Raw genomic sequence first — 13,863 nt, forward strand, 5'->3', positions numbered from 1 at the left:
ATACACTCGTTACAGAGCTGCCTCTGCTGCCCTATGTGAAGACCACTGAGTGACACTGAATGCTGAAAGTCAAACAACCAAACAAAAGAGTGTGAACAGGTGAATGGAATAAAAACACACCCATTATGAACAGTTAGTCCACGAGAGCAGCTCTTTCTTTAAATAGTTTTGTCTTCTTCTGTGGCCACATGGAGTCAGTCTTTCTGATGCATGCATGTCTAATTAAAGAATAAGTTTGCTGCCAAGCCCTTGTTCAGTGGTTTAAGATGGTCAATAATAAAGCAGGACTTTAACAATAAGCATCCACATCAATACCTTTTTAACAAGCTTACACTCCAGCTTTAGCTGTTTCCTGTTCCTTAACACCTTAAGTAAATGTTGCAGTTGTAAGATTTATTTTTGCCATTTTGCTCTGGTGAAATGAATATGAAATCCCCTTCAAGTGGCGACTGTATATGTGAGGAACTTTAATTGAATGTATATTTTAGCACCTGTTGATAAAGCAATGTCCTGTAACATTAGAAAAATCCTCACAGTATGTTGGGTCACAATTTGGGGTCAAGATTAATTTATTTTACATCATTATTATTGCCTATTTTTCATACTTTCCTCTGTACCCCTGAGTGAAGAATAAAAAAAATGCTGTAATGTGGACATTACTGGCTGATTTATGTGGCTAATTCCTCTTTGAGTTGCGAACACGAGAGACAAAAATGCAGAACTTTCCTGCACTGCCTTTGATTGATGATAGACTGGTTTACCCGCAGCCTGCCTGTGAAGTCTGCTATGTGCAAGCAGCCATGTGCATGTGTGTGGCTTTATTCCTTACAGTCTGAATGAAGTTGTTTTGTCTGTGACTCAATGAAAGGCTGACAAAGACAGGATGTGACCCAAAAAGTGAAGAGGTGGGGAGACAGAGCCAGACAGGAAGTTGTTCTAGCTCCAAGCTTCCTAAGGCTGCATTCTTATACGAATACTTCCTCACCGTAGAAGGAAGATTTAGTATGTTCAATTATGTTCTTATCAAATGTATCCCAATAATTCCAGGATGTTCCATTACATCGAGTCTAACTTTCCATTATACAAGCATGCTTTTAGGATTCTTTGACCCAAAATCCTCCAAGAACATGTCTCGTAGTCATGGCTGCGCACTGTATATTAATGGCCAATGCATTTTACCTTCTCAGCCCAGCCTGTCACTTCTGACCGTGCAACCCGCCCTCATGGGATTTCTCTAGAGTCTAGTGCATGCAGTTGTGCTAGCTAATTTAGATTTGTAGGAATCTCATGCATTATCATTGCTTAATTTCTCAAGCAGAACTGGTCAAATCATCCATAAAAACAGAAAACTACAACTTTCAAAATCCCAAAACAGTAAAGCAGACATTTTCAAACTCTGTTGTGCACTTCCCAAATGGGAAGTTAAAGTGGAGGTGCAGAGGGAGAAGGTGAGATTAGGGAAGTATGTGAGTTGAATTTTTGTTAGAATTTGTTCTCCTTTTCCGAGATAAATTAGTTCAATCCGAATAGGCTGACAATACAAATATTTAATAATTTAGTCTGACACATCTGACAATATCTTGTGTTGTTTAAACTATTCATTCAGAACAAATGTTCACAAAACATGGCCCAAATTAAGATCTATGTCCTTAAGTTTTCTTCAGTATCAAAGTAATGCAGTCATTTGTTTATCTGTGGCAACATTGCAAAAAATGACTCGCAATTTGTCATATTTTGTAAAGGAGCTTATTTGCAAATATATGTAGAACCAAATAAAGGTTATGAATAATTATCCCCTGAACTAAGTGTAAGCAAAGAACAGCAACATGATTAAATTCAGTTAAGTTGTTTCATGTTGTTCAATCAGTACATATTTGATTTAACATAACCCATCAACATTATTCCGACATTTCTGGATCACTGATCCAGTAATTTGAAGTCCATTAAGACACAGATGTGTCAAGGTGGCCTGGACGTTTCAAACATGCTGCTTTGCTTATAAGAGTAAAGGAAAATATTTCATGGTTAACTGTCAGGCCTGTAAACCACTACACATTCTCCATGTGTATGAACCAAGACGGATCAAGGAACAGATTACAGTTTCTCTGGTGTCTGTGTGTGTGTGTGTGTCTGTGTGTGTATAAATAGCACATGTGGCAGCACTTACCACGGTCCCTTTATTTGAGGTATTTCCCTCCCTGCCTAGTTCACCACGCTCTGGTTGTGGAGATTTTTCATAGCAGCCACGGAATAGTTCCCAGGCCTTCACATCCATAAATATGTGTGTGTATACTTCTCTACGTTTTACAAATCTTACATTTTAGAGCCCATTTAGCATTTGGATCTCACATATGGTCTGATTAGCCTTCAGTTTTGGTGCCACCTGCATGTTTTTTTACATTCCCTCGACATGCATGAGTACGATTCCCCTATATGGTGCAGTCCTATGGAAACCAACCAAACCTGAGTACTATAAACATTCATGAAACACAGCATCAGCCGCAGACATCACAAGCACATAGTGGAGAGGCCTGGCATGCAGTTTAAGCAGCTATAGAGCGGATGCTGCACGGACCTTTATGTAATTATTTAGCATGTTAGCATGTCTGGTTGTGATGCTACATAGAGAAGAACCCACTCCTCTGTGTGTGTCAAGCCTGCGTTAAAACGTTTCCTTATTGTCTTTTGAATGATCCCGTTGCAGGTCTCTTCTTGCTGAGTAAAACTGGGTTGACTCCTGATAAGAACAGAGGGCTACTGGCTGATTGTAGAGGCTGTGGGGTGGAGAGCTGGCTGTGATTGATGGCTCTCTCGTGGCCCAGCAGCAGCTCAGAGCAATCTTTGACTGCTAATGTGATGCAGCATCAGCCTGGCTGCTGCGAATTACTGCCTTCTGGTCAGGCTGCAAAAAATGAGCTCATCATCAGGGCTAAAACGCTATTTTTTCAATTGCTTTGTTTTCAAAATGTATCTATGAATTGTAAAATAATGCCAGGGGTGAGGTCTTAAGTTAACAAACCCAAACAATTTTTCTTGAAAATGCTATAATTTGATTATAAAAATTGTTGATGAAAAACAAACCCCTTTGAAAAAAAAAAAAAAAACTAGAAAGAATTAACTTTTCTATACCTGGAGACTTTTGGGAGGTCTTCAGCGTTTAGTAAAGTTTCCACTGTGGGCCTCTTGGGTCATGAAGTTTAACCGTGCAGGTTAATTATGTGTTGGAGGTACAGGGACATGGTGACTCCACTGTCATCTACAGAGCTTAACAACAGAGTCTTTACTGAAAGTCTGTGATCCACAGAAGTCACACTTTAATTGTATTGTCTTATCTAAACTACTTATTACATTTGTGTAAACAAAGTTTACCAGTAAAGTTATACTTTGCAGATGTCTGGTTTGTAGTTTCATATCGAGTAGATGACAGAGAGAGCCTTGCTCTTTTAGTCTTTTAGGGTTTATCTCTGTGTTGCCAACATTTAGACTGACACGTTGACCAATCAGATGGGCTCAAGCTTTATGATGTAGGGAATCATGAGTCATCTGTTAGGTCTGTTAATCGTCCTGTTGAATCGATGCAAAGCAGCAGCTGGTCATTTTGTTAGAGAGCTATTGAAGATAGAACAACAAGCGCTTTAGGAAATTCAAATTCATCTTACTGTAAGTGTGTCTGTGTGAACATTTATCTAGTTGTAGGCACTTATCTAAACTAGCTGAATAGTGTCAGTGTTCAGACAGAGAAGTACTTTGCATTTGCTGCCAGCTGCTACAGCACCTAACAGTGCCATAACTGGTATGCTCTTTAACATCCGACCTATTGAAATCACTCCTATTTCTCACTTCAGTATGTTGAAAGATGGCTTAAAAAACCTCAGATGTCTTTATATCAATATAAAAAAATACAAATGTAATTTAGGATTAAAGTGCAGGTGGAGGACTTTTGATATTATGTATATTTGTTGATATTATTGGACCATGAAACCTTTTGAAAACAATATAGAGGATGGAAAGAGCAAACAAGGAAACAGCAAGTGGCCAATGTTACTATATGGTGTTGTGGGTTAGCAAACAGTGCTACAGTTGCCAACACACCAGCACCATGTGCAAGCACAGTGAATTCCCCTGCGTCTGGAGGGACTTTGGGCCATGTTAAATGCCTGATGTCTGAGCCTGATGTTAGAAGAAAATAACGGTTCTGTGAATTTAGTAATTTGTGTTTTTCTTCTGGTTTTTCCTTTCTGTGCACACATAGGACAGACAGCTAGCATGAGAACATATAGAGTTTAGTGGATTATAATCACTCACCCTTCCTTTAATCCCTTTAAATTCTGCCCTGTCAGAACTTCACTTTTCCTCAAACACCAACATGACAGAGGTGAGACCAGGCGTGTCTGCACAGGCCTAAAAAACACGAATGCCAATCAACGCTGACACCAGCCGTGGTGACAGTAAAACAGAAACACACTCTGTTCCTTACAACATATTCCTGGAGCCAAGCCTCAGAGCTGGAATGTACGACAGAGTCTCTGGCGTTTACTGAGCATGTTCAAGCAGGTAGTGTTGGGAAGTAAAGACTGAGCTAGGATACGGATAGAAGCTGAGTTTGTTTAACAGTCACAAACTGTGTGAACTCTGAAGTTGGTGTTTGGCTTGGCAAAATGGCTGGCAAATCGTTTCTTAAGAATTGAAGTGCTGCTTATTGGCTCTAGCTGTCGAGCGAGCTGTGGATGTTTTCAAATGCTGATGTCAGACAGCGTTAAGTCGTGTGTCACGTGTGGTTAAGCAGAATGTTTGAAATTCATGCAACATAGCTGGTTGGCATCGTGGTTGGCAAAGTGCAAAACACGGCTGAATCAGGTTGAGCCGCTTTGTCACCATGACGATGAACTCAGAGCCAGTGTGTAATTTCATTTGAAACATGGTATGACATTTAGTGTAGCTGACAGCTGTTCATGATTGTTTCTCATACCACAGTGGAAAACAAAATTATAATGCACACTTGCTTGCATGTCCTTGTATGACTGGCGTGATTTTAAGCTACTGACTTGAGCTTCATGATCCATGCTATCTACACTTAAAGCACAAATAGTACTGTGATATATGTGGGAGGATGTTGAAATGATGTTAACACATATCTGGTAGACTAACTGCATATATTTAACCTTTATTTTAACAAGGAAAACTTAATTGAAATTAAGACTTATTAGGGTGCCACAATGTTATAATAATCTCAATAAAAAATGCCAAAATCTTACAGGAAACAGAGAAATTAGCGAAGAAAATTACTTTTAGAACTACCTATGAAGTTATCATAAACTGGTGCTTAATCAATGAGAAGAGCTGAGAGCAGCACCACCTGTCTTTGCAGCAAACAAGTCCAATCATGTTACTGCAGCAGCTGTTTGTTTATCCCTCAATCTCTACTTTTGTATTTTCAATCTCACCTTCCCCAAGTTTCCCGCCTGAATGTTCGATCACACCCTCACTCACTCGCTCGCTCACTCACTCACTCACTGACTCATTTATTCACTGACACACACACACACTCACTCACTCACTCACTCACTACTCACTCACTCACTCACTCATTTATTAATTCACTCGCTCCCTCACTCACTCACTCATTTCTTCCTTCACTCACTCGCTCTCTCACTCATTTATTCACTGACACACACACACACACACACACACACTCACTCACTCACTCACTCGCTCACTCACTCATTTATTCACTGACACACACACACACTCACTCACTCACTCATTTATTCACTCACTCGCTCCCTCGCTCACTCACTCATTTCTTCCTTCACTCGCTCGCTCTCTCACTCACTCACTCACTCACTCGCTCGCTCGCTCACTCACTCACTCACTCACTCACTCGTGAGTTTTGCTAACCTGAGAGAAACGGTATGACAACATGAGTAAAAAAATAAATGTCATTATGTTTGAACGTCCTGCATGTTTCTGTCTCAGCACAACGACACATAAGCCATGCCAGCACAAGAAGAAATCCAATGAGCAGATCAAGTGTAGTTCTCCACCCTAATAAAACAAACATCCTGTAATGTGCAACCAAACAGGAAACCTTCTGCGTTCTTTGTTTGAACATTTAATACTAAAGCCTCTATTATCTCCCCTTCCATGTTACAAAGACATGAGCTCAACCGAAAGTGAATTTATTAAACCACACAATTATTAAGACTTTTTTATGATTAAGGCATGATAGGCATCCCCACACTGATGAGGGATGCTATTACAGGGCTTCTTAACTTAACTATGTTTGCTGAAAAAGTAATTGCTACCTGTGTTATGTTCACAGAAAATGATATTTAGAGTGAAACACTACTTTTATTACCACCCTGGATCCTAGGGTGGATGACAGGCCTACAAAGTGTAGTCCACGTAGTCAGGTCAGTGGTTTACTTTAGTCAACAAAACTACTTAAATTAAGGTTATGGAGTTGAGTGCAGTCTTATTGTTTGTCTTGCGTCACTTTTATGTGGGACTACTGATGGAAATTAGCAACTCACTAAATCTGGTGCAACCATCTGCTCGTTTTTCTTTGAATAAATGATCAATGTCATTACCCACTGTCCCCTGACCAATCAAAGAAATGAAATGAAATAGAGGATGCTGTAGTCTATATTGGATAGAGTATTTGAAGTGGAAAAACAAATTAAATATACTTTGGTAACATCATACCCAAGCATCAAATACCATCATATTAAAACTGGTCTTGTACCTAAGTGAAAGCTTTGGTGTTTTCCCCTGAACATTTTCTTCTCATGTTACTCATCGAAACATGATTTCAAGGTGACATTGATTTATAATGATTCTGTTTGTTATTGGTTTGAAACATTTGTATGTATGTTGAAATTACCAATTACAATTTCCCCAAGCCCTAAGTTACTGCTGCTACTTTTTCTAATCAGAATTTCAAAAACCCTAAGTTAGTTAGTTTTTTAAATTCTAAAAAAATTGTGTTCATGTATTGATTAAACAAAACATTTCTATAGATTGAATAAACAATAAATCAGCTGATGTTTTCAGCACTTAAAGGAAGTTTAACATGGAATCTGTGGACATATTGAACGAGCAACAAATCTTACAACAACCTTAAATATAAGCCTCGTCGTGTCATCGGGTGAGTGAATGAAGTACCTGCCCTGCCCACTGTAGTGCAGGTTGTCTTTATGAGCTGTAAAATGTGTAATATTTGTATCTCTGGTCCAATGACAACAACATGTCACTCTCACCAAGACAAATAAAGAAACAAAAGAAGGCTGCATCATTCCTGCAGCATCTCACAGTCATAGATCAACGTGCTCACTCTCATGGCATTCAAAGGTTTCACACTGTGACACACACCCTCAGATGAACCTCCAACAATGGTAGACTGGCAGAGAGAGACGCGTCTTTATCAGGGTGGAGCTCAAAGAGAGACACATTCATCAAATACTGCTCATGTACTGTTAGGTGTAGACAGATACATGTATTGTCTTATCATCTTTTACACTCATCAAAGTTTTAGTTAAGACCTGAATGACATCCACCTTATAGGTTTCTAACTAGTTCTAGGTCGTTGAGTGTGCATTGTTACCGTTGTTACTGTGTCGGACACAGTCCTGCAGCACAGCGTGCCACTTTTTCTGCTCCTTCTCCGTCATCACACAGAAGTAGTAGTGGCGGGCGTATGGGTGCCAGAGGATGAGGGGGAACTGGGTGGCACTCTTAATAAATGGATGGCTGCCCACTTTGGCCTTGATACCTACAGAAGTGACATGACAGAAGGAGAATAAGAACATACATGTGGACTGCTCTGTTCTGACAATCAAAAAAGAAGACAACAAACAAGCAAAGTGCATTGAGATGAACAATGTAAACAAAGGTTATGTAAAATATGTGATTTTAATAGGTAAATAATGTGATGGCCTTTTCCATACTTGAGTCTTAACTTTGGGTGAATGATTTGGCAGACTTAGTCAAAAATTCTTCTCCAGGATAAGTTTGAATCTTTGAGTAAAAGAGAGAGACATGTACTGAAGACTAAAGTCCACTTGGAGCTATGACTCTGGATAAAAGTTTCTCCAAACTATTCATACTTAATTATTTATATATATAAAAGAGGGATTCTGGGGCTCTTTAACAGTTAACAATATTTGTACATGAATGTTTGGGCTAAAGTGAGATTGCATGTCAGGTTAACCTGTCGGTGGCAAAATAAGTTGACATACTTTCAAAGTTTTTCACAAATTCAAAGAATGTTAAGAGTCACACTGCTCTTTGCAAAGCCACCAGTCCAGACTTCATTGGTGAAATCTGTGATTGCCAAATAACTGCCTCAGTCAATGTGTTAGTTGTGTTTCTGTTTTGTGTGGGTCATCATTGATTTTTCTTAAATGGTTACTTATGATCCATTACAGTATTTGTGTAAGATACAATGACATACACACAACAGGCAAAAGTAGGGTTATGTTTTTTAGATGTTTTTATTCCGATGCAGTCCGGTGACTTTGAAGAGAGCAATGAAAAAGCTGTTTCTGTTTTTTTGAAGAAAACATCTTACTTCCCAAGAAGAGGGGAGCAAACCTTGTTTTTAGAAACAGTTTAAGAATGACAATCTGAGTCAGTTCAAAACAAACACTTTAAGTGGCTGTACCTTGATTGGGCATATCAGCTCTCAAAGATTACATTACAGTCATAGCAGCCTGTTTCACTACTGCAGGTTGAATCAATCTACTGATGCAATTTGAAAACATTTTTCATTTAAGACCTCAAAATATGTCAAAGCAGCCACAAGTGGATCTGCAGTATACAAGTCTATCTACCAATACTTAAGTTTGTTAATGTAATGTAATATTTGTTCTACCTATTCCGTGTCCTGTCAATCTTTAACCTACCTGGTAGGCTGTTATTAATCAGCTCCATGTATTCTTCCATAGAGTCCAGGGCCTTGTACCCAGCACAGTTTATGGTTGTTTTTGGGTGGAGGCCTCGATCATGTGCCTATTAGAGAGACAAAAAACAAGCTTTTTTTAACAAAAGTGCAAAAATTACCATTTTAGATAAGTGTGAAGTCAAGCATGAAGTGAACTCACGGCTTTGCTCTCATAGAGGCTGATTTTGTAGCTGTTTGGTACAGATACAAAGCGATTCCTGAACTTGCGATTCTCCTCCAGATGTTGAAACAGATTCCCGGAGAAGATGGATCGGCCTGCCAGAGGGTCCTGTGTATTCCCAGAAACACCAAAGGGTATTGCATTGTCATTTTTTACATGTCATTTTATCCTATTTCTGCAGTTTTTTGTGTTTTACTTTTGTGGCACAAAGCATTAAAGCTGCATACTTGATATATGAATGGAATGGTGTTACATTTCTATCACAATTAAAAACTGTCTCCATCCGATCTCCCTCAAGTATGCAAGAGACCAGAGGCTTTATAGAGTTTGCAAATGTGGGAGAGGTTTTTGTTTGGTGTTTACTAAAGGATACACACCGCCCACTTTGTTTTCAGATTTCCTGTCTTAGATCAAATAATGCTGTGACAGAAAGTTCAGAGAGGAAGGAAAGCACAGAGTGGAGTGGCAGAGCTGAAACATGTAGTGTTGGTGTTTTCACAAAAACTCAAGAAAATGTACCAACATTTTTTGAGTGAGCTGCATTTATGAATGCAAATGGCTGATTTCTCCCCCCAAATTAACCTGGTTAATTAATTTTACTGTTAGCCTCTTAGTAAATGTTCTGGGTGAAGTCAGGGCGAGCCAATGTGCCGTGACAACACAACCAAAAACATTCAGGAAAATTCCCAGCTATAAGCGGGCATCATTCATTGATACATTTAATAACACCTAGCATTGATATAATATCCTGAATTCCCCCTCTGGGAATCAATAAAGTGTTATCGTCATCATAGCGGGAGACTCTTTTGCTACGTTCACCTCCTGATCCCCCCCCCCTCCAATCTCACATGGAAAGTGTCCAAATGTGAAGTGCATATTTAAACAAGCAACACATTTCAGGGGCAGCCTGTCCTGAAATTGTAAGGTGTACATGTCTTTAAAAACGGCTTTAGACAACAATTAGCTGCATCTTTTTTGCTTGAATAGTTAATTATCTGTTTATTTTGTGTTATTTAGAGGGTCAAAGCACTATGCATTAGATTAAAATAGATGATCCTTCTCTTGCCTATGTAAGGTGGACTAACAGGCACATATTACTTGAAACAAAACCTCTTTTTTCTAATTGTAATTTTGCCTTTATCTTATTTAGTCCAATGTTGAAAGAAAATGGATAGATTGGTCAGTAAGAGAGAAAGAGATCACATCAGTTACTTTTTTGTTTTCACTGACTGTGAATAAACTCTGTCATAAGAAAACATGAGCAGATGTCCTCCACATGGTGATGATGAGAGCAGATTATTTGCCTTCATGAATTCCAAACAGCATCTCTGTTCATGTGTGAAATGTGGCCCACTTTCCCTTCACTGACTGTAAATGTGGGACTTGAGTACATTGAGCAACCAAAATAAATGAGTGGAACGCAAAAGCTTAGAGTGGTAAAGCAAAGGTCTGGATTGTTAGGAGATGACTGGGACCCCAAGAATGAGCTCATTCATGCATCCTGCCAGAGAGAGCTTTTGTATGCTAAACAAAGCCTACATTGATACAGGTTTACATTATGCACTTAGTCAGTGATCTACAATCAATGAAGGTAAAACAACGATAGAAGCTAGAGACGTTTCTGTTTGGTAAATTTGAATAGTAAAGGACAATTTTTAATCATGAGACCCATGTTTTTGGATTTCTCAATTTGAAATGATATATAGATTTAAAACTAGCATTACCATCGAATATGACATTTTATCCATAACAGTTTCAGCAAGATGGATCTAAAGGCTTTTAACATGGAATATAGTGATAATGATGTTTGGGGAACTCGGTAGTGTTTGGCTCCTTGAGTGCTTAGATCTACAAATATTGTGACTTTAATAAATACAGTTAGGTGGGAGTTACAACCAGTTAGACTACAACTGAGATTAGATTATCTGATTTTAAAGGGGAAGCTTTTTTCTTCTCAAAACATTTGATTATAAACATCTATCAGATTTTACAGACGGACTTCCTGGTTCAACTTTGACCCATTTTCCTGTGCAACTAGATTTCATTACCAACCTGTCAGTCTTTCCTTTCTACTGTTATCTTTAAATTGAGTGGTTTAGATAATCTTTAACACTTGTTGTCTTTTCCAACTTTCTTTTTTCTTATTGTGTGTTGTTGCAAGATTGCATTTAATCAGATGTCAGAAATTACAATACAATTCTAATCAATATAAATGAGAGTTAAATGTATTAAAAAATAAAGCCCAAATTGTAAACAACAGAGTATGTATTATTCTCCAGTTTCATATGGGGTTAAATATATCACAAAGTTAATGAGTTATACATTCAAGTAATGACATCTATATCAAAGCACAGTCACTTTTAAAAGCCACATTTTTGTTCGGTGGTGTAGATTGCTTCCTCTGTCCTCCTGCAGGGTTTATTTCTGACACAGTGCACTTACCTTTCTGTGAAGCAGCTGAGACTGTGTTCCTCCTCCTCCTTCTATCTCAAAGCGCACACTGTTGAAAAGAGCGACCGCATACTGCTGCTCGTACACATCACTGAACTCCTTCATCACACCTCTGGTCCTATCTGCTCGAGCAAACAGACACAAAAACACAACAGGATCAGGATGCAGTGAACACTTATTAAGAAAGCATGAATACAGTGAAGAAGATACTTTGGTTCAAACAACACAGATCTGAAAAACATTTCTTCAAAACATGGACAGAAGAATACATGACTTTGTTAAAAAAAATCTCTGAGGATGATTTAATCTATTTTGGGCATAACTTTCAAACTTTCTATGATTTCTATGGTTTGAATCATTTTGTTAAATTTCAGCAGAATGTATGTTAAGTCTCATACTGTCTGTAAGGACACAATTTTCACTGCTGCTATCTCACCTTTATGAAAAGTTCTATATGATACCATTTACAACAGGCCTTTTAGAAAGAAACATATTGACTTTTGGAAATTGCTTATCTGAAACAATTAACATGTTTTATGAGAACAGTAACGGTCGTGCATGGCTGACTGGTTCAGTTTAGTCATTAGTTAAACTTTAAAGATGGAAGGCTTCAACATAGACAAAATACAACAGCAGTACAATGATGTTTGAATGTAAGTAGAGCCGAGCAAACACTGTCATCACATTGGTTTAGAATACTATCTTTTTTTAAACTTTTATTTAAACCTACTTTGTATTCAAACCCCCGACTCCGTGCCTATTCTGGACTTTCATTTTATACATGTCCTGTCAAATGTAGTCAGAGCCAACTTTATAAAGAATTGATGATAATTATTTACTAATTTCATTAACTGTATTCTTAATGAATTATAAGATTTATTGTAAATTCTTGCCTTATTTTTTGTTAAGAGTATGGAGTTCCCATTTCAGTCTCAATTAACCTCCATGTTTTTCTACATTGCATAGATCCTTTCCAGAGCTTGACTCTGCATTTCTTTTCCACTGTCTGCAACCAGACTCCACACAATAAGCATAACAACCTGCCAGAGCGGACAGGAGATTTTCCCACGTTCCAGTGCTGGAAAAAAGAGCCAGTTTGCGAGCTGATCACCGTGTTTGACTTGGTCAGCATGCAGACAGTGTTGACTATGATCTGTTCATGGGACTAACAACACAGGAAGGAGGGAGCCGGCCTGGAGTGGGAGTGCAGGAAGGAAGGAGCTGACAGGACAGAATAAGCAGGGAGAGAATGTGGAGGAGACAGGACAGGGACACATACACTTATTAAAAATACCAAGTCGTACCAGGAGGAGATGGGTGGACGGGTCACAGGAAATATAAAGGGAGAATGTGAGACAGCTGAAACAAAGGATATACTCAAATGCACTGTTACTGAAATCTAACCATCAAAGCACTCACACACAGAGAGGGGTACACTTTCAGGGAATGGAAGCCGGCTTTGAATACAAGATTGACTTTGTAAAATGAATCAAATAATCTGCTCTCAAAGTAAGACATCAACTTACTCTATATGAATCTACCTATAGATGAATATTCATTATTTTAGTGCTATACACAATGTCATGTGATCTTTTAACTATCCATATTTTGATGTTAAGCAAAATCTTATATAGAAAAGATGTGATTTTTCACGCAAAAAAAGTCAGAAGTCTCTCAGGACCTTGGTACTACTCTACTTTTTTCTTCTTTTTTAAATGCCAGATACTGGATATTATAGGAACTTTTTCTGTTCGGGTGAATTTCCCCATGTTGAGTTTGTCTTCTATTCCAACTTTGCAAAAAGACAGAACTTTCCACCCGTTGTCTTACTGTGCCAAAGTCAGCAGACCAGAACCCGGCACATGTACAGCCTTTTGGCCACTTGTAAATTATAATTTTGGGAAGGAAGACCACATCATAAATCACACTCTAAACCCTCTGTTCCATACTGTTCAGGCATGCATGCCAAAAACTTCAGTTATATCATATTATCCATTCCTATTGCTTCTTTGATATTTCCTGACACTCCTGTCATGCCAGAGCCATAGAGAAAAGTGAAGGAACATTGGGAGGGTACATCAAACCACCTCTACATTAATCCAATATCCACATCATCATCACTGACCATTGTTTCATCCTTCCAATGTCAAGTCCATGTTCCCAAAGGAACATGCCACCCATAGAGACACTTTGGAAAATGACAAAGGATCACAGAAAACTTTAAACTCTACGACTGTCTGTACTGAATGTCATGGTTATCTATGGTACATGGTTCCAACACACAGAATTA

The 13,863-nt window shown here is 38.5% G+C and overlaps 1 protein-coding gene across 1 annotated transcript in view; it reads right to left on the bottom strand.

Annotated features, from left to right (window-relative positions):
* niban2a (niban apoptosis regulator 2a) overlaps nucleotides 1–13,863 on the bottom strand; it is a 29,466-nt gene that overhangs the window by 10,412 nt on the left and 5,191 nt on the right. Inside the window, exons 2-5 of the mRNA XM_020636043.3 lie at nucleotides 11,565–11,695; nucleotides 9,102–9,230; nucleotides 8,904–9,009; nucleotides 7,604–7,771 (exon numbers count right to left, since the gene is read on the bottom strand). Coding sequence (XP_020491699.1) covers nucleotides 7,604–7,771; nucleotides 8,904–9,009; nucleotides 9,102–9,230; nucleotides 11,565–11,695 — 534 coding nt within the window. The remainder of the gene's footprint in view (nucleotides 1–7,603; nucleotides 7,772–8,903; nucleotides 9,010–9,101; nucleotides 9,231–11,564; nucleotides 11,696–13,863) is intronic.

Source organism: Labrus bergylta, chromosome 17, assembly GCF_963930695.1.
Source record: "Labrus bergylta chromosome 17, fLabBer1.1, whole genome shotgun sequence".
Lineage (NCBI taxonomy): Eukaryota > Metazoa > Chordata > Actinopteri > Labriformes > Labridae > Labrus > Labrus bergylta.